Source organism: Sus scrofa, chromosome 15 (genome assembly GCF_000003025.6).
Source record: "Sus scrofa isolate TJ Tabasco breed Duroc chromosome 15, Sscrofa11.1, whole genome shotgun sequence".
NCBI classification, from domain to species: Eukaryota; Metazoa; Chordata; class Mammalia; order Artiodactyla; family Suidae; genus Sus; species Sus scrofa.
In genome coordinates, this window is record NC_010457.5 from 87,515,484 (window position 1) to 87,536,948 (window position 21,465).

Here is a 21,465-nt window from a genome sequence, read left to right on the forward strand (position 1 = left end):
AGAGCCTGAGAAAAGGATTGGGCTAGAAGCACTTTATATGGAATGTTACCCCAGAAAACAAGAATGAGTGAGATAAGGAAGAAAGAAAAAGGAAAAGACTCATTATCAAGGTCATTTCTGTGAAATGGAGGCTCAACTATGTTGCGATCTCCTGAGAAGCACATAGACAGACTTTCTAGAGCTGCCCGCCTGAAGAACAAGAAGCTAGAACTTCTATTCACTGTTTCCACTCCCCCATTGTTTTCCAATTGTCCCCCCAGGAACCCTAACTCCATCTGTGGCTGATTATCCTAGAGCCAGAGAATGCCCTAGGGAGAAAGAGGGAAGATAAATGTGGCATTTCTCTTTTGAGGCTTTGAAAAGGGTTTCTGGACCCAATTCCAACATGGGTATGTGGAAGCTTCCCTACATCAACAAGCAATTGTAAAAACACCAATAGGGTATCTGATAATTCAAACAATTCTAATCACCACCTACTCAGAGACAGTATCGGATTTCACAGGTTGAGAGCCCAGTCCTTCAAGACTACCTCCATTTCAGATGCTAGCTACTAGCCTAGGTGTTACCTGTGCCACTAACTGGTTATGAACTGGAGGTTCTTATGACTCCTTCCTTGGGTTTCATTAATTTACTAGGAACAGCTCAAAGAATTCAGGAAAACTCATTTACCCACTAGATTACTAGTTTATCATAAAAGGATATTAATAGATTCAGATAAAAAACCAGATGAAGATCTACATAGAGCAAGGTCCTGAGCTAGGAGCTTCTGTCCTTGTGGAGCTTGTGGCTCAGAACAGTGGCACACGGAAACATTCTGGTTCCACAACATGGAAGAAGAAAAGGTCAAAAACTGTCCTTTTTGTTTTTTATGAAGGCTTTATTACACTGTCATTATTGACAAAGTCATTGACCAATGGTGACTGATGCAATCTCAAACCACTCTCCCCTTCCCTGGAAATTAGGAGGTGGGACTGAAGGTTCCCCTAATCACATGGCTGGTTCTCTTGTGACCAGCCCCTGATCCTTGGGTGGGATCCAAAGTTATCTTCCCTGAAGTGTTTTCAGGAACTGAGGATAAGAGTTCAAATATCGTCTTATTGTTCTTATCTCAGATGAAGGCAAAATTTCAGATAAGCAAATACATATGTTTCCTATAAATCACAATACTGCAGGTTTTCTTTTTCTAGGGCCGTACCAGTAGCATATGGAGGTTCCCAGACTAGGGGTCTAATCGGAGCTGTAGTTGTCGGCCTATGGAAGAGCCAGAGCATTGCCAGATCCGAGCCGCGTCTTTGACCTACACCACAGCTCACGGCAACACCAGATCCTTAACCCACAGAGCAAGGCCAGGGATGGAACCCGCCACCTCATGGTTCCTAGTCGGATTTGTTAACCACTGAGCCACGACGGGAAAACCTGCATACCAACTGTTAAGAGGGGGCATCACATGATGAGAACAAACAGTATAACATGAGTTATGGAAACCAAGTCACATGGAAAAGCACCAAAGAAGTCGGGAGTATAAGCTTGAAGAGAAGGTAGGAGAAAAAGATAGGTTTGATCAGCTAGAGGTGAATCTGAGTTTTTTTGGAGCTGTTTACTGCAGCTATGACTGAAACCAGGTTTGGGCTGACAGGATGAGACACAGGATATCAGAAGCATCTGCTACAGTAAGCTATCTTTAAGAAAACTTTAATGAGAATATATATATATATATATATATATTTTTTTTAGGGCCACACCCACAGCATATGGAGGTTCCAAGGCTAGGGTTCTAATCAGAGCTGTAGCCCCTGGGCTATGCCACAGCTACAGCAACCCGGGATCCAAGTCTAGTCTGCGACCTACCCCTCAGCTCACAGTGACACTGGATCCTTAACCCACTGAACAAGGCCAGGGATGGAACCTGAATCCTCATGGATACTTGTCAGGTTTGTTAACTTCTGAGCCATTATGGGAACTCCAAAAATATTTATTTTAAAAACTTCTTCTTAACCTTCAAATTGAGTATGCAACTCCAAATACTGAGACACCAGAGAAATCAAAGACAAATTGACTGGTAAAGGGTGATAGCCAAATATTAGAAGAGCAAGAGAACACATATCAGCATTTTTTCCAACTAACTATTCATGGTTACATTTAGATGAGTGCAAAATGCATTTGGTCAACCACTTTATATTCAAATTCATGTGTGTGGAAATAAATTTGATCCATCTGTTCCTGAATTTTTTTAAAACCGCCAACATTTTCTTTCACAAGAACTGATTTCCAAGGAGTCTTATGATAGCCCCAACCTCTGCCAAATCTGCTCAAAAAGTCAGAAATATGGATGTTGTACTGAACCTCCTCAAATATACTGGCTTTAGTTTGTTTGTTTTTTTTATTTACTTATTTATTTTGTTTTTAGGGCTGTACCTGCAGCATATGGAAGTTCCTTGGCTAGGGGTCAAATGGGAGCTGCAGCTGCCAGCCTCAGCCACAGCCAGATCCAAGCCATGTCTACAACCTACACTACAGCTTGCAGCAATGCTGGATCCTTAACCCATGGGCTAGGCCAGGGATCGAACCTACATCCTCATGTATACTTGTGGGGTTCTTAACCTGCTGAGCCACAATGAAAACTCCTATACTCATTTTGAAATAAAAATAAGCAATAAACAAACAAAAGAATATCTGATTTATCTGCTACAATAGCATACATGTTGAAATTAAGCATAAAGTAAGGGGGAAGAGAAAGTTCCATACAGTATCTATCTTTACTACATATATGCCCACATATAGTATAATAAAATGATTAACCTAGACAACAAGCCATGTCTAAGCAGCTTACATATGAGCCACTATTTTAAGTGTGGAATGGATGATCCAGGACAAATTCATGCCTACTCTGATGAATGACTTAGGTCATACAGGTTACAAATGAAGTTTTCTATCTACCTCTTGGCTACTCCGTTATCTCCTTACAGGCCTCTCTGCCTCAATCTATCCCTTAAACTGCTGCTATTACTCAGAGTGCCTACCTAGGTCCTTTGCTTCTTTAGTTCACCATGTTCTTACTGGGCATTTAAATTCTTTCCCATGGCATCAGTGACACCTAGATGCTGATAACTTTCAGCTACATCTTCAGCTCGGCTTTCACTTTTGAGAATCACTATTCCTGAAATCTTCCCACTTAGATGGTCAATAAGTATCTCAAAATCAACAGTTCCATAAATACTCAAATTATGACCCAGAAACTGAATATATTCTTTGGCTGCCTTTTCTTTCTTTGCCATCACCTTCCAACATCCAGTCAAGCCTCCAAGCCCAGTGCATTCTTTCTCTGAAACATCTCACTAATCTAGTTCAAATCATCATTTTCCATCACTTGAATTACTGTAATACTTCCCTAACTGAACTAACTATACCCAGGATGGCTTCCTCCAAACAATTCTCCACATAACTGTCAGAGGCTCTTTCTACAAGAGAAATCTGATCATGCCTCTTTCTGCTTAAAATGTTTTAGTGGTTTCCCATCACTTTTAGAATAAAGTCCAGCTTTTCAAAGTAGTTTCAAAGTCCTAAATTATCCAGCTTCTTCTTAAGTCTTCAATCTCCTCTCTCTGAATTCACCCTTGGCATACAAATATGTGAAAGTTTTGTCAAATTTCTAAAAAACTGTCACATTCATACCTCAGGGACATTCCCACCAATAGTTTCTTCTGATTAAAATCTAGTCTCCTCCCCAGTCATACCCCATCCAATCTCCTTGTCTCATCAACTTTCCTGTCCCACCTACTTTTGCTAGATCATATCAGTTTAAATGTCCTTTCTTCTAGGAAGCCTTTCTGGCTCTTCCAAGGCTAAATTTGATGCCCCATTACGCCTTGTGTTTCTTCTGTTACAGCCCTTATTTTATCACACTGTACTGTAGTTGTTTGTATATCAATCTCTTTCAATAGGGTTTAAACTTTCCAGAGGGTTAAATGCCAGTTCCTAGCAGGATTCCCAACACATGCTATATAAGCAATGAATTACTGTTGAAAATAAAGGATGCATTTTAGATCCATGGGACAGCCTTACACAGAAATGCAGACTATCATAAACTGCATTTAAGTATGAGTTTTCATCTAATTTTCCTCTTGTATCATAATTCATAGGAAAATGTTTTAATTTCAGTTTTAAGGCTTATACAAACATAAAGCTATTTTACCAGTTGATACACACACACACACACACTTTTCTGTTTTCCTATCTGAACTTGGTGCTAAACATATTAAATGAGTGTTTAATTATAGTACTTTGTCCTTTAATAGTTCTTTTATATGCCTACTATAAATAATCTTTGTTTTTTAGAGCATACTGTGAAATCCTCTAGTAAATTACTTTTGAGACAAGAAATTTGAGAAACTGCATGAAGGTTAAGATTTCTAGGACAGATAAAATACTAAGAGATGGAAAGAGAACTAGATTACAGAGATATTTAATCTTCTGCTCTTTAAAACTGAGTAAATAAAGCATAATTTTTTTGAGATATATTACTTGGACTGTCAGGCAAATATTTACAGATGTTCTAAGACAAAAACTAACTTTTGTATTTTTCAAGTCTACAAAAAGTTATGTAATGTAGGGTAGAATTTTAAAGATACAGTTCAACTTGCCTTTCTTTCTGTTACTAAAAAAATATTTACCACTGATAATAGGATGCCTTAAGTTGATAAAGCTATGAAAATATTACTGTGTGTTTATAGGGACCTAAATGTATTTAATGTGTAGACACCTTGTGACTTTAAGCAATATATCTTTCATCTATAGCTAAAAAAGGGATTTTTGCCTCTTGTAGTAGAGAATTCTGGTTGAAAGAATATTGTTACTTTATGTCATTTTACAACTGTTTGTTCATAATAGAGTTTCTCAGATAAAATTATTTCAAACTTCACAATGGTATGTCCACACAGTCAAAATGCAAAAGATTTAGAAAAAAAATTAAATTATTTTTCAGTGGAGGATCTCAAATAACATGACTAAGAATTGGGAATCTGATTTAAACAATAAATCCTTTAGTTTACCAGTTTGATCAAGGTATAGAGGTTCCAAAATTGCCTTATGTCCACTTATATTTATCTTCACAAGAATACATGTAAACATAATTTTAAATGTAGCTTCGCTTCCCAGTTTTTTGGGGGAGGGGGGTTTGGCATGAACTGTAACCCTCAAAATTTGTCTTCAGAAGTTATGAACAATTCAGATTAGAAATACATTGGTAATACTTTCAGGTTGAAAAACTGTGTCAAGTAATTAAATCTATGAGATAAAAAGAAACATTTTAGAAATTTAAATTTATAGTCCATTACCTTTTTTAGAAATGGAAACTATTCCATTTTCTCTGATGGTCTGATGTAAGTTGCAATCAGATTTAATAAGTCCCTGTCAATTTTAGCAGCCAGTGAAAAAAGAGAAAGGATTCTATGGAGTAGAAAGAGTACTGAATATTCCAAATTTTGGTAAGCAGCTAACTCTGTTCTCACATCAATGCCTCTTATATATATCTCTAAAGTAGATTTTCTCAAAATTCCCTAACAGCACCATTCAAATAATTAACCTCTGAATAATTTCTCATGTTCACCTCAATCATTTCTCCTGTTCTTACTAATAAGGCACCTGGCTATAGGACTTCATCTGGAGACTCTGCTAAGAATACCTTTGAGGAATTTTATGTGCTAGAACAGTGAAATTTTAGCATTTTAAACTGGCTAAATCCTAAATTATTCATACCCTAACAATGAAAGGAATTAGGTTTATTAGGTCAAAATGACATAGAGCACACTGCTGAGAACATAAGTGCTTGTTAAATAATTAACTGGTTGTCCACATAATCTGAAACATCTGATAATTATTTTAAATGTGTAATTGATTGATTAAAAAGTATGATTTATAATCAGTTATCTAGGTAATTCTATGAAAAGGGGATGGAATTTTTTTAAATTAGAATTACTTGAATAAGTGTGGTTGTTTAAACAGAGTTCATCTCCAAAGAAAACTCATACATTAAGTGAATCAATTTGCTTTCCTGGAGCAAATGCAGGAAATCCAAACTCCAAAAAGGAAGCAAAACTTTACCAAAGATTGAAAATTACAACTGATAAGATGATGCAATGTTCTTTGACCCTCACACAAACTGGTATTGTGGTAGGATAAAATATGTTTTATAAGAAAAACCAAGTGTATAAAAATCGAGAATACTAATGAAAAACAGACATTTGAGGTTTTAAATGATCTGATTTTGTTACTTTACTGTGTTTGGAAGTGGCAGCAGAAATCATGAAATATAAGCATAAAGGTAGTTTGGAATATTTCTAACCTCTATCACAAGACAACTATTGGTCAAGAGTTCTTTCGTAATAAACCAACATGATCCATCTTGTGTCCTCCTTGTCATCGCCTTCACTATTTCCACACAGAATACTTTGTATCTGGTTCTTATTGGTTGCCCCTAAAATGAACTGTTTGGTGGGGGGCTCTGAGAGATAAAAATCTATTTGGTAATGAGGTTATACCCCTACTTTCATCAATTAAAAGTGGAAAGCTATAAATAATATCAAGAAGAAAAACCCTGGAGTTGTGTGAATCTTGGCACAACAGTGTGAAACTATCTCTAGTGTTTGCTTCTTTTCCCCACATTCCCCTTTCCAGTGCATATAAATTCATTGCTCTGGTGGTTTCAATTTGGGTCCCAGTCTTGACTAATCTAACAGCTCATAGAAAAACACAGCTGAAACCACTGCCTGATGGCTTAACTCACAGCCTCAAATGAGAGGCCTCCAACAGAGCCCAGCAGGTTTTCAGCAAGGCTTATGGATAGCTCATTTTGGAAAGTGAAGAGTTTGATAGTAAGCCAGAAAGAGAGGTTTTACAATAGCCATCTTAGGAGACTTTATCTAGCTCTTCTAAAAAGAAACTGCATATTCTACTCACCTACTGTATGGAAGAAATACCTGATAGATTTTTCTGGCACTCTAAACTGACTGATTCTATGCTAGAATGCTAAAACCACAAGGAAATGACAAATTTACATGCAAAATGAAGAGTTGAGCTGTGCACAGCAATTTCTTTCATTTGTATTTGATTTATTCTCATTCACTTCTGAAGGCTTGTGGAGCTTGTGGGTCAGTGATGGTTCTTGAAATAGTAAACCTAAAACCTTCATGGAATTTTTGTCCTTGACACTGTCCCTCCCTGTATGGCTCAACTATTGATAATCTCATCAATCTATAAATTGCTTTTCTTTGTTGCTACTCTTCCGTGGAACAGAATTAATTTTTCACCACAAAATTTAAAAAGAATGCCGAATGAAAATATAAATATACTTAGGATAGTATCTCAGTTTTCTCCCAAAGTAGATAAGCTCATTTTTAAACAGAGTGGAACATAACTGGTAGATATGTAGAACATTCTGAAGTGGAACATATAACTGAAAGATATGCTCAGCATTCTAAATGGTATTATTCAAATAAAGATAAACTTACCAGAAATATTTCAGGAACCATATTGCCATAATTATACTCAAAAAGAAATTAAAAAATTTTAAGTTTCCAATATTTTAAAATTAGAAATTAGAGAGGGAGTCTTACTAGTTCAGCTTTGACCCAAAGAAAGAAATATATATATATAAATGCGAACCTGCAGGCTTGGTTTGATATATCATCTTCATATTGGAAGGATTTTACTACATTTAAAATCCTGGGTTGACAGGACCTTAAGTGTTACTCTCTAATTCTACTGTTTTGTGGTTTTGGTCCATTTTTTTTTCTTGTGGTGAATAGTTGGAAGGACCTCCATTCTTGTCTGCTTTGAAGAAAGAATCCAGTAAAGAAACTAAGATTGTGAAAATATAAAAGCATTTATTTAGAAACAAAACATGTGTGGAAGAAGCACATGGGCGAGCTTGGAGTGAGCTGAGTGCAATAGGGGTGTCTTAAGTTGCTTAGAGGGATAATTTTCCTTTTTTTTTCTTGGCCAATCATCTTCATATTTGCTCCTGGTGAGGGCATGCATCTTTCAGCCAAGATGGATTCCAGCTGGTTTTTTCTCCCACCTTTTATTCTTCGCCTATGCTGAGGACCTTCTCTGAGCATGTGTCTGGCTGGGAAATCCACAAGAATGTACCCACCCAGGGCCCAATGCTCCTGCTGGTATCCCATCCCAAAGTATCAGCAGGAGACCAGCTGCAGCTGCTCAGCCTGCGGCGATGTATCTTCTACTTCAATTTTTTTTTTTTTTTTTTTTTTTGCCACACTTGTGGCATGTGGAAGTTCCCAGCCAGGGATCAATCCTTAACTACAGCAGCAACATGAGCCTGGATCCTTAGCCCACTGTCCCACAAGGGAACTCCATCTCCTACTTCAATTTATTATTGATTTTTGAAGATATTTTTTAAAAAATTGGCTGCTTTGAAGATTTTCTCTCTGATTTTCAGAAGTATTGCTTGCATATGAATATAAGCAATTTTCCTTTTTTTCTCTCTTTTTTTTTCCTATTACTGTTTGGGTTTTGTTAAACTTTTTCAATCAGTGTCATCTGGTGTTTCTTGTTTGTTTTTTTAAGTCTTGGCCATATCTCTTCTTTCTTCTACTTTTGGGACTCCAATTACCCTTATTTTATACATTCTTGACTGTGTCTCAAATGTACATTATTCTCTGTTCTCTTTTTTTCCATTTTCTTTTTCCTCTGTGTACTTCAGTTTGGGTAATTCCACTGACTTGTCTTCTATTTCATTAGCTTATTTGTATCTTCTGCTAGATCCAATGTGCCCTTAAAACAATTCACTCAATTCTTAGACTTCCCATTGCAGCACAGCGGAAACGAATCCAACTAGTAACCATGAGGTTTCAGGTTCAATCCCTGGCCTTGCTCAGTGGGTTAAGGATCTGGTGTTGCCGTGAGGAGGTGTAGGTCGCAGATGTGGCTCATATCCAGTGTTGCTGTGGCTGTGGTATAGGCCGGTGGCTACAGTTCCAATTAGACCCCTAGCCTGGGAACTTCCATATGCCACAGGTGTGGCTCTAGAAAGGACAAAAAAAAAAGAAAAACAAAATAAGGAATTTTATCACTGAAATAGAGTACATGAGAAGAAACAATTTCATGAACTTCATCAGACAAAATTCTCAATTTAAGAATCCAGTGGATTGGGTTTTGTTTTCTTTAGGCCACACCTACCATATATGGAGGTTCCCAGGCTAGGGGTCTAATTGGAGCTATAGCTGCAGCCTATGGCAGTGTCTACAGCAATGCCGGATCCTTAACCCACTGAGCCAGGCCAGGGATTGAACCCGAAAACTCATGGTTCCTAGCACTGAGCCACAATGGAGAACTCCTTTTTTTTTTAATTATTTATCTTTAAATCAATTTTGTTTCCTTCTACTTTTATTGAATGTATTAATCATAGTCTTAGATTGCTAACTTCAATGACCGAATTACCTATGAGTTGGCTTCTATATTTCTAGTTCCAATAAGTGGTATCATTGGCCTGACGTGAATTGGTTCATACTACCCCAAGCAAAATCTCACATTTTATGTTAAGGCAGTTTTCCCCCACCTTTTGTTGTAGGTCTGTGACTAACCCATGTAATTTCTAACCAATCAGTCTTTTAGTAGCTTTTTTCTCACTACCAAGGCTTTCAGTAATGGTGTGCATTGTCTTAATACTAGGTTTCATGAAAGTTGATCTCCATTACATATTCTTAGGACCCTACAAGCTTGTCCCGTAGCTTGAAATCCTAATTCTGGTATTTAGTTCTGAACTGCACCTAAAAATCTGGTTCTATCTGATGACCATTGTTTCAGTTTTGTCTTTTGGATACAAAATTGCTGCTTCTACCACTCACTTTTGACTGCAAGTCTTTGCTTGTGTCTGTGCTGACTCTTAAGAGCACCTTGGGACTAGGTTCTCTGATGGTAGGATCATATTCTGACATGCATGTCCCACAGTCATTTTAAATATTTTATTTTTCCATACCCTTGCCAAAATAAATATTATACTACTTCACTTAGTCATATCTGGCCATCTGTCATCCATAAACTAGTACTTAAATTTATTTACAATAAATTAGAGTGTAAATCAACTGCAAAACTGAGAGAAATTTAAAACAAAAGTGTTTCAACGTTGAAGATTTTTTTCCACTTCACTTATCAATTTGTATTTATGTCAATTTCATGATTTTATTACTGTACTATTATTTACATATGTTTCCTAGCACATGAGTCCCAGGGCACATTTGACTGCAATTTCAACCAAACTGTATTACAGAAGTCAAACACTTCTTCGTGACTAACTTTAACAAAAAGGAAACAGAGAGAAAACATAAAATAACCAAGCCCTAACTTATGAATAATTACACTAAATTTATTTGACCTAAATATACCAATTAAAACAGAAATTGGCACAGTGGATAAAAAAATCAAAACAGAGTTCCTATCATGGCTCAGTGGCAATGAACCTGACTAGTATCCATGAGGACACTAGTCTGAAAACTTCCATATGCTATGGTTGCAGTCCTAAAAAGACAAATAAAAGAAAGTATTTTCTTGGGAGTTCCCATCATGGATCAGCAGAAAAGAATCTGATTAGCATCCATAAGGATGCATGTTCAATCCCTGGTCTTGCCCATCGGGTTAAGGATCTGGCATTGCTGTAGTCAACTGTGGTGCAGGTCGCCGATGTGACTCGGATCACGTGTTGCCATGGTTGTGGCACAGGTTGGCAGCTATAGCTCTGATTTGACCCCTAGCCTGGGAATTCCACATGCAGCAGGTGTGGCCCTAAAAAGACAAAATAAATAAATAAATAGATATAACCTAATTAATAACACACTGTATGATTCAATTTATATAACATTATTGCATGACAAAATTATAGAAATAGAGCACAGGTTAGCGGTGGCTAGGAACTGGGAATCATGGAAGAGAAAGAGATGTCACTATAAAGCAGTAACAAGGGGAAATCTTTATGGCCACAGAATAAATGTTTCTTGATTGCAGTGGTAGGAATCTACACATGAAAAGATGGCATAGAACTATAAACACAGATTGTATCTATGTCAATTTCATGATTTTATTATTGTACTACAATTATATAAAATGCAACATCAGGGGAAACTGAGTAAAGGGAGGCTTGTTTTGCATGATTCTAAAATAACTTCTAGGAGTTCCCATCATGGGTCAGTGGTAATGAACCCAACATTTTTATATCAATTGTCAAATATAATGTAGAAAACTTAAGAGGAGAATTAAGGTGACCTATGGACTTGAACAGGACTTACGTCATCAGTCTCTCCGGTTCTCAGGATTTAGTTTGTTCTTTTCCTTCTAATTTCTTAAGTTATAAACTTAGGTTGCTGATTTGAAATCTTTCTTGATTTTAATTTGAATAGTTACAGCTATACATTTTCCTCTTAGCATCTGTGTCCCTTAAGTTTTAGTATGTTGTGTTTATGATTTTTTTCTTTTATTCATTGAGTAAGAGTCTTTAGTTTAATTTCCACAGATCTGTACATTTTCCAGTTTTATCTTTGTTATTGATTTCTAACTTTATCTGTGTTTGAAGAAGACGTTTTACTATACCTTTAAAACTACTTGAGAGAGTTCCTGTAGTGGCTCAGCAGTAATAAATCCAACTAGTATCCATAGAAGTGGTCAATTGGATCAATGGTAAGATCTGGCCATGAGCTGTGGAGTATCTCAGATACAGCTTGGATCTGGCATTGCTGTGGCTGGGATGTAGGCTGGCAGCTATAGCTCCAATTCAACCCCTAGACTGGGTACTTCCATATGCCACAGATGTGGCCCTTAAAAAACAAAAAAAAAACAAAACAAACAAAAAAAAAATCTATTGACTTAATTTGTGGCTTAACATATGGTCTGTCCTATAAAATGTCTATGAGCACTTGAGAAGAATAGGTATGCTGCTGTTATTGGTAGAATATTCTGTATAGGCCTATTAAATCTATTGGTTTTATTATGTGGATTAAATCCTCTATTTCCCTACTTATCTTCTTCCTGGTTTTTCTGCATATTTTTGAGAGTGGAGTTGTGAAGTCTCCAACTATTAATGCAGAATAGTCTATTTCTCATTTCAAATTCTGAAGTTTTGCCTCAGATACTTTGATGGTCTGTTGTTACGTATATAGATATTTAAAGCTTTATAGCTTCTACACTGAACCTTCTGTAATATATAATATCCTTATTTGACTTATAACTTTTTAAAATTTGAAGTCTATTTTGTCTGATATTAGTATAGTCACCTTGCTCTCTTTTGGTTTATATTTGCATAGAATTTTTTTCTACCCTTTGACAGCCCTATTTTTATATTTACACCTTAAATGATCTCTTATACATATCAATCAAGCTGAAAAAATTAAAGACAAGGAAAAATATTAAAAGCAACAAGGGAAAAGCAACAAGTAACATACAAGGGAATCCCCATAAGGTTATCAGCTGATTTTTCATCAGAAACTCTGCAGGCCAGAAGGAAGTGGCATAATATATTTAAAGTGATGAAAGTTTAGAACCTACAACCAAGAACTTTCTACCCAGCAAGCGTCTGGATTTGATGGCAAATTCAAAAACTTTGCAAATAAGCAAAAGTCAAGAGAATTTAGCACCACCAAACTAGTGTTACAACAAATGCTAAAGGATCTTCTCTAGGTGAAAAAGAAAAGGTCACAACCAGATACAAGAAAATTATGAAAGGGAAAGTTCACTGGTAAAGGCAAATATAAAGTAAAGGTAGGAAATTATCATAGACAAATATATCAAAAACAGCTATCATGAAAAAAGGAGAGTAAAAATGCAAGATACTAAAAATGCATTTGAAATTAAGAGAACAATAGCTTAAAACAATCTTGTATATATATGTAAGATATACAATCTTGTATATATATATAAGATATATAATCTATAACAATCTTTCTTATATATGTAAGAAAACAATCTTGTATGTATATTGGTTTTATTATATATATACACTGCTACATCAAAACATCATAGGAACTGCAAACCAAAAAACTACGATAGATATATACAAATAAAGAAAAAGTAATCTAAACACAACATTAAAGACAATAATCAAAACACAAGAGAACAAAATTGTAAGGAAAGAAAGACAATCTACAAAATAAATTTGAAACAATTAACAAAATGTCAGTAAGTACATACATATTGATAATTACCTTGAATATAAATGGTTTAAAAGCACCAATCAAAAGACACACACTGGCTGAATGGATACAAAAACAAGACCCATGTATATGCTGTCTACAAGAGGCCCACTTCAGATCTAGGGACACACAGACTGAAAGTGACGGGACAGAAAAAGGTATTCCATGCAAATGGAAATCCAAAGAAATCTGGAGTAGCAATAGTCATATCAGAGAAAATAGACTTTAAAATAAAGAATTTACAAGAAATGAAGGACACTGCACAATGATCAAGGGATCAATCCAAGAATAAGATATAACAATTGTAAATATATATATACCCACATAGGAGCACCTCGATATATAAGGCAACTGCTAACAGCCAAAAAATGAGAAATTGACAGTCATACAATAATTGTGTGGGAGACTTTAACATTCCATTTACATCAATGGACAGATCATCTAGATAGAAAATCCATAAGGAATCACGGGTCTTAAATGACACATTAGACCAGACAGACTTAATTGATATTTTAGAACATTTCATCTGAAAGCAGCAAAATAAACATTCTTTTCAAGTGCACATAGAATATTCTCCAGAATAGATAACATTCTGGGCCATGAATCAAGCCTCAGTAAGTTTAAGAAAACTGAAATTATACCAATACTATGAGATTAGAAATAAATTATGATTTAAAAAAAAACCTGTAAAAAATACAAACAAGCTAAACAATATGCTACTAAACAACCAATGGATCACTAAACAAATAAGAGAGGAAGTATAAAAAATATCTAGAGACAAATTACAGTGAAAACATGATGATCTAAAATCTCTGGGAGGTAGCAAAAGCTGTTTTAAGAGGGAAGTTTATAGCAATTCAACCTTACCTCAGAAAACAAGAAAAAATCTCAAATAAACAACGTAACTGTACACCTAAGGCAACCAGAGAAAGAACAAAACAAATACAAAATTAGTAGAAGGAAAGAATTCATAAAGATCAGAGCAGAAGTGAATTAGATAAAGTCAAAGAAAACAATAGAAAAAAAATGAAACTAAAAGCCAGATATTTGAAAAGATAAACCAAATTCATAAACTTTTAGCCAGACTCATCAAGAAAAAAAAAGGAGAGGGCTCAAATTAGTAAATTAGAAATTATAAAGTTACAACTGATACCACAGAAATACAAAGGATCATAAGAGATAACTAAAAACAGCTATATGCCAATAAAATGGATAACGTAGAAGTAATGCACAAATTCTTACAAAAGTACAATCTTCCAAGACTGAACTAAGAGGAAATAGAAAATATGAACAGACCGATCATAAGTACCGAAATTGAAACTGTGATTAAAAAAACTCCAAAAAAACAGAAGTCTAGGACCAGATGGCTTCATAGGTGAATTCTATCAAACATTCAGAGAAGAGTTAACATCTATCCTATTGAAACTCTTCCAAAAACTTCTAGAGGAAGGACCATTCCAAAGCTCATTCTACAAGACCACCCTCACCAATATACCAAAACCAGACAAAGATACCACAAAAAAAGAATATTATACGCCAATATCACTGAGGAAAACAGACACAAAAATCATCAACAAAACATTAGCAAACTAAATGCAGTCAATACATTAAAAGGATCATACACTATGATCAAGTGGAGTTAGCCTAGGAATCAAGGATTATTCAATATCTGCAAATCAGCATGATACACCACATTAACAAACTGAAGAATCAAAACCTTATTATCATCTCAATAGATATAGGAAAACTTTTAACAAAATTAAACATGCATTTATGATAACAACTCTCAGAAAGTGGGCATAGAGGGAACCTACTGCAACATAATAAAGGCCATATATGACAGACCCACAGCTAATATCATTCACAAAGGTGATAAGCTGAATGCATTTCTGCTAAGATTAGGGACAAGACAAGGTTGTCCACTCTCACTACATTTTTTTTTTTTTTTTTTTTTTTTTTTTTTTGGCTGCACCTACAGCATGCGAAAGTTCCCAGGCCAGGGATCAAACTCACACCACAGGAGTGACTTGGGCCTCTGCAGTGACTATGCTGGATATTTAACCTGCTCTGCCACAAGAGAACCCCCCTACTCTCACCACTTTTTATTCAACATAGTTTTGTAAGTCTTAGTCATGGGTATGAGAGAAGAAAAAGAAACAAAAGGAATCCAAATTGGAAAAGAAGTAAAACTGTCACTGTTTGCAGATGACATGATATTCTACATAGAAAATTCTAAAGATGCTATCAGAAGACTACTAGAGCTCATCCATGAATTCAGTAAAGTTGCAGAATACATTTCTACACAGTAGCAATGAAAATCAGAAAGAGTAATTAAGGAAATAACCCCTTTTACCATCTCATCAAAAAGAATAAAATACCTAGGAATAAACTTACCTAAAGAGACAAAAGACCTGTACACTGAAAACTGTAAGACACTGATGAAAGAAATCAAAGATGACACAAACAGATGGAAAGATACTGGAAGAATCAATATTGTCAAAATACTATACTACCCAAGGCAATCTACAGATTCAATGCAGTCCCCATCAAATTACAAATGGCATTCCTCACAGAACTGGAACAAATTATTTTACCATTTGTTTGGAAACATAAAGGACCCTAAATAGTCAAAGCAATATTGACAAAGAAAAACAGAACTGGAGGAATTAGGCTCCCTGACTTCAGACTATACTACAAAGCTATAATCATCAAAACAGTATGGTACTGGCACAAAAACAGAAATATAGATCAATGGAATGGGACAGAAGCCCAAAAATAATCCTAAGCACCAATGGTCAACTAATCTATGGCAAAGGAGGCAAGAACATACAGTAGAGGAAAGACAGTCTCTTTAATAAGTGGTGCTGGGAAACTAGACAGCTACACAGAAAAGAATGAAATCAGAACGTTCTCTAACATCACACACAAAAATAAACTCAAAGTGGATTAAAGACCTAAATATAAGGTCAAATACTATAAAACTCCTAGAGGAAAACATAGGCAGAAGGCTCTTTGACATAAATTACAGCATCATCTTGTTTGATCCACCTCCTAGAATAATGACAATCAAAACAAAAATAAATAGGAACTAATTAAACTTAAAAGCTTTTCCACAGCAAAGGAAATCATAAACAAAATAAAAAATAATCCACAGAATGAAGGAAAACATTTGCAAACAAATTACTGACAAGGGATTCATCTCCAAAACATACAAACATCTCATGCAGCTCTGTATCAAAAAACAACAAAGTCAAAAAATGGGCAGCAGATCTCAACAGACATTTCTCCAAATAAGACATACAGATTGGAGTTCCCATTGTGGCTCAGTGGTTAACGAATCCAACTAGGAACCATGAGGTTGCAGGTTTGATCCCTGGCCTCGCTCAGTGGGTTAAGGATCCGGCATTGCCATGAGTTGTGGTGTAGGTTGCAGATGCAGCTCAGATCTGGTGTTGCTGTGGCTGTGGTGTAGCCTGGCAGCTACAGCTCTGATTAGACCACTAGCTTGGGAACCTCCATATGCTGTGGGTGTGGCCCTCAAGAAGACAAAAAAAAAAAAAAAAAGACATATGGATAGCCAAAAAGCTCATCAAAAGATGATCAACACCACTAATTATTAAATAAATGCAAATCAAAAAACTACAATGAGGTATCACATCACACTGGTTAGAATGGCCATCATCAAAAAGCTACAAATAATAAATGCTGGAGAGGGTGTGGACCAAAGGTAACCCTCCTACACAACTGGTGGGAATATAAATTGGTATAACCACTACAGAGAACAGTATGGAGGTTCCTTAAAAAACTAAATATAGAACTACCATATGATCCAGCAATCCCATTCCTGGGCATATATCTGTAGAAAACTGTAATTTCAAAGATACATACAGCCCAATGTATACAGCAGCACTATTTACAATAGCTAAGATGTGGAAACAATCTAAATGTCCATCAACAGAGGAATGGGTAAAGATGTGGTACACAACAGAATACTACTCAGCTATAAAAAAGGAATGAAATAATGCCATTCGCAGCAACATGGATGGACATAGATACTATCATACTAAGTTAAGTAAGTCAGACAGAGAAAGACAAATATATCACTCATATGTGGAATCCACTTTTAAAAATGAACTTATTTACAAAACAGAAGCAGCCTCACAGATTTCAAAATCAAATTTATGGTTACTAAAAGGGAGACATGGAGGGAGGGATAAATTATGAGTTTTGGATTAACACATATACAGTACTACATATAAAATAGAAAACTAACAGTATTGCACAGGGGAAATCTACTCAATATCCTGTAATATCCTATAATATCCTATATATGAAAAGAATCTGAGAAAGACTGAATTATGTATATGTATATCTGATTCAATTTGCTGTACACCTGAAACTAACATTGTAAATCAACTCTACTCCAATAAAATAAAATAAAAAAAAATAAAGTGAGTCTCTTGTAGATAGCACATAGTTGGATCATGTGTTCATATCCATTTTGCTAATCTTTGCCTTCTGGAGATTTTAATCTATTTATATTTAAAGTAATTACTAATATGGAAAGACTTTCCTCTGTCACTTTGCTATTTGTTTTCTATATGCCTTATAGCTTTTTGTCCCTCATTTCCTGAATTTCTCTTTTTTATGTTTAGTTGATTTTTTCTAGTGAATTATTTACATTTCTTTCTCATTTCCTTTTGTGTACATTCTACAGGTGTTTTCTTTGTAGTTACAATGGGGATTAAATTTAAAATCCTAATGCTATAACACTGTAATTTGAATTTATACTAGTTTAACTTCAATAACTTACAAACACTGTGCTCTTTCACATGTCTGTCCCCACCCCTTTTGGTTATTGATATCCAAAACTATATCCTTATAGATTGTGTGCCCCAAAACACTAATAATTCTTTAAATTCATTAGTCTCTTAAATTATGTAGAGAACAAAATGTGGAGCTATGAGTCGAAGTTACAGTTGTACTAGCTCTTAGATATTATTTGATGAAAGCCTCATTCAGGTTTTAAACCATGGCATCAGTCTCTCAGCTTTGGGACTAACCTAACAGTCAGGAAAGGTCAATTGGGTCTAGAAAACAAGAGGAAGAATCCATGCCAAGTAGGTGAGGAAGTAGGAAAGAAGCCCAGCCCAGAAAGTCCTCCTTCTGTGCAAGGGAGGTATGTGAGCACCTCTTTCTCATCTTTTCCCTTCTTCCCAACACTTTTTTATTTACACAGGCTGTGTGGAAGTTGCCAGAGAACTGTCAGAATAAATATTTCTGGCAAAGTTACTGTTTCTTTTCAGGGGCATGCAGAAAAGAGGGTGCTGCCTCTCCTAGAGTCAGTGATTGGGCTGAGTGGAGAAGTAGGTTTCCTCTGCTTAGTTGTCAACTTAAGGAAAATTTACAGAGGCTACAGTCAATAGCGCAGCAAAATCCATGAGAAGAGGAGGTTGTTTATACCTTAGCACTGTGAGGTTAATGATGCCAACAGCTGCTCTAAGAGTTGTTTCCCTGGCTCCCCTTCTAGACTGCTGGGAGGTGGGCAGTCTGGGATTTCAGGAGGTGTGTTTTCTTACTGCCTTTTAAAAACCTTCGGGAGAGAGTCATCTCGGAAGAGAACCATCTCTTTCTGCCCTTCTTTTCCCTCTTGGCCGCTAGACTAAGCCACGCATATTGACTAAGCATAAGGCAATTATTAAATCCTTCTGATCCATGTTTTTGAAAATGTTAATATGCATATTATAAGGAAAAATATCACTTTTCTAATAAATTGTACCTATTTATCTTGCAGAAATAGATGACAAGAGGGTGACCAACACACAAGCAGAAGTAAGTTTTCTTATACTTTGTATAAATGTGTCCAAACCAATTAAAAACCAGTTTGATTTGCTGTGATATAAAATATATCAATATAATTGTGTTTTAAAAAGTATTTTGTTTGTCCTTCTTGGCTGCACAAACAGTAAACTGGTGTCATTAAATCTCTACCTCTAGGTTATCCTTGATTCTCTACCTATGAAGTGCTCACCCCTGAAAAAATTTCTAAAATAAACTATTGATTTCAGAGGCAAGATACAGCATTGATCATTTCAATTTAGTGTCTGGTCATATATGACCACCACAGCTGAGGCAGCCAATGTTGGAAATCCTAGAACAAGAAGGTGGGGGACAGGCATCTCTTAAATGTCTTCTGGTGTGTGAGGCCAAGAGCAGACCCTGAAGCCAGAGTCTCCATATATGCATGTAGGATTTCAGAATGAAAGTATGAATCAGAGAAGGCTAGGAAGGCTGATAATAGTCATAGAATACAAGAAAATGAGCAAACATGGATCCAGAAATGGAACATATATTGAACAGGACTCGTGCAGACTTACTGGTCAACTTCCATGGCCACATGAGTAGACACAGGGCAACACTAGGTGGAAAATGCAGAAGGAACAAAACAGCAGAAAGTATCTCTCAAGACTTTTCTAAAAATTTAACGAGACTGTAAATGTGAAATGTTTTGAAAACTAAACTCTTACATAAATCTAGTTCAGCTTGAGATGGAAATGTTCTAAAATTAGGTTGTGATTATGGTTGTACAACTATAAATATACTAAAATTCATTGAATTAAAAAAAATGTACAGTTTTTATTACTTAAGTTTTACCACTGTTACTAAACAAATTTTATGTAGAATTAATTTTCTACCCTAAAAAATAAAAATAAATAAAAATTTAAAAATATTTGATTATGTGTGTGGAGATAAACATGTAAGAAATCTTGGGAGTAAGTGCTTCTCAAAATCAATCAGGTGTGATGGGATATAGTAGAGGTATATCCACAGTATCCATCATCCACACATTTACATTAAGGTAGAGTTGCCCTGCCTGCACCTGTGTACAGTAGACTAGTACCAAAACATTCTATTCTGGAGAAACTTGCTTGTACCATTTACATTGGTTGATATGGATTTGGTAACTATTTAGTTGAATTTTTTACTCTTTAATAGATTGTTTTCACAGCAGCTAAATACCAACATCTTGATGATTCCTCTGAGTGTGATTAAGTTTTAGTATTGAACAAACATGCCTCAAGAACTATTAGCAACTTTGTGAAAACAGTTTCTAGTTTTTTTCCAGACCCTGTACATTCTATTATTTCTAACATGCATGGAAAGCCTAGAATAATCCTCAAAAAAATATTGTAATTATTTATACTTGAACTTTTCAAAGCAAAAGTAATTGCTCCAGACACTGTCTTTGCTACACTGAAATAGAAATAAGGCTATTAAAAAGGAGTCTTTGACATAATCTGATCGAAACATAGACCATACATCCATATAATTTATTATAATAAGTAATACTTTATACATATATACATATCTATCTAAACTTGAAATATTATTTGTGTTTTGACCCTAAAGTATGTTCCTGTGTTCCAATTTTGTCATTTTAATGCAAAACTTTCTTCCTCAATAAATTAATTCTGATCCAGCATACTTATGTAAGACTGTTAAATAGCAGTTTTGTTAGGAAAGATCCTTTGAACATATAAAAGAATATTATGTCAGCATTGTAAATCCAAGTAAATGTAGACATTCGATTAAACATCTCAATTTCATAGGGTTACAGATTGATGTTACATACCAAGGACTCTCATTAACCCCCCCATAACTATTAACAATTCTATGAACAGGTATAGTTATACCATGGACATAACTTTTACGGTATATTCTACTTACATTTTTTTTCTAAAATGGAAAGGATTAGTACTGTCTTTTTTTCTCTTTCTTTTAAAAATAAATTAATGTTACTAGGTGAGAAAGTAAAAATAGTAATTTCAAGACCACAATGGATGAAGAGTTTTATGATAAAATAGACACTATAGCTTCATATATCTCATAAGACTATGATATTGGTGATCATATATATGATTAAAGTTCTATTTTATGGCAGAGAGAAATCATAAAGTATATGGTATACGGTACAGTGTTTGTTTCCCTCAGAGGGCTGATGGCATTGAACTTTTTATCCAAATATAAGACTTTTACTTTTTTCTCTTTATCCAGTCACAGAATGCATCCCCTAAGCAAAGGAAGCAGAGTGTGTACACACCACCCGCCATGAAAGGTACTGTTCAGGTACTGTTTTGGGTTGTGAGTGTTGAGTGCATGGATGACAGGTGGTCTGTTCTCAGTCATCATATACTTGCTGATAAGCTAAATCTAATCTCAGTTCTACAAAGTGATAATATGACTTTGTTATTTGAAACCTAATTTCATCAAG

At 35.4% G+C, this 21,465-nt stretch overlaps 1 protein-coding gene across 1 annotated transcript in view; it reads left to right on the plus strand.

Moving 5' to 3' along the window:
• The window catches only part of PPP1R1C (protein phosphatase 1 regulatory inhibitor subunit 1C), a 138,143-nt gene that overhangs the window by 50,411 nt on the left and 66,267 nt on the right, over positions 1 to 21,465 (plus strand). The window contains exons 3-4 of the mRNA XM_021075102.1: positions 18,988 to 19,025; positions 21,249 to 21,309. Coding sequence (XP_020930761.1) covers positions 18,988 to 19,025; positions 21,249 to 21,309 — 99 coding nt within the window. The remainder of the gene's footprint in view (positions 1 to 18,987; positions 19,026 to 21,248; positions 21,310 to 21,465) is intronic.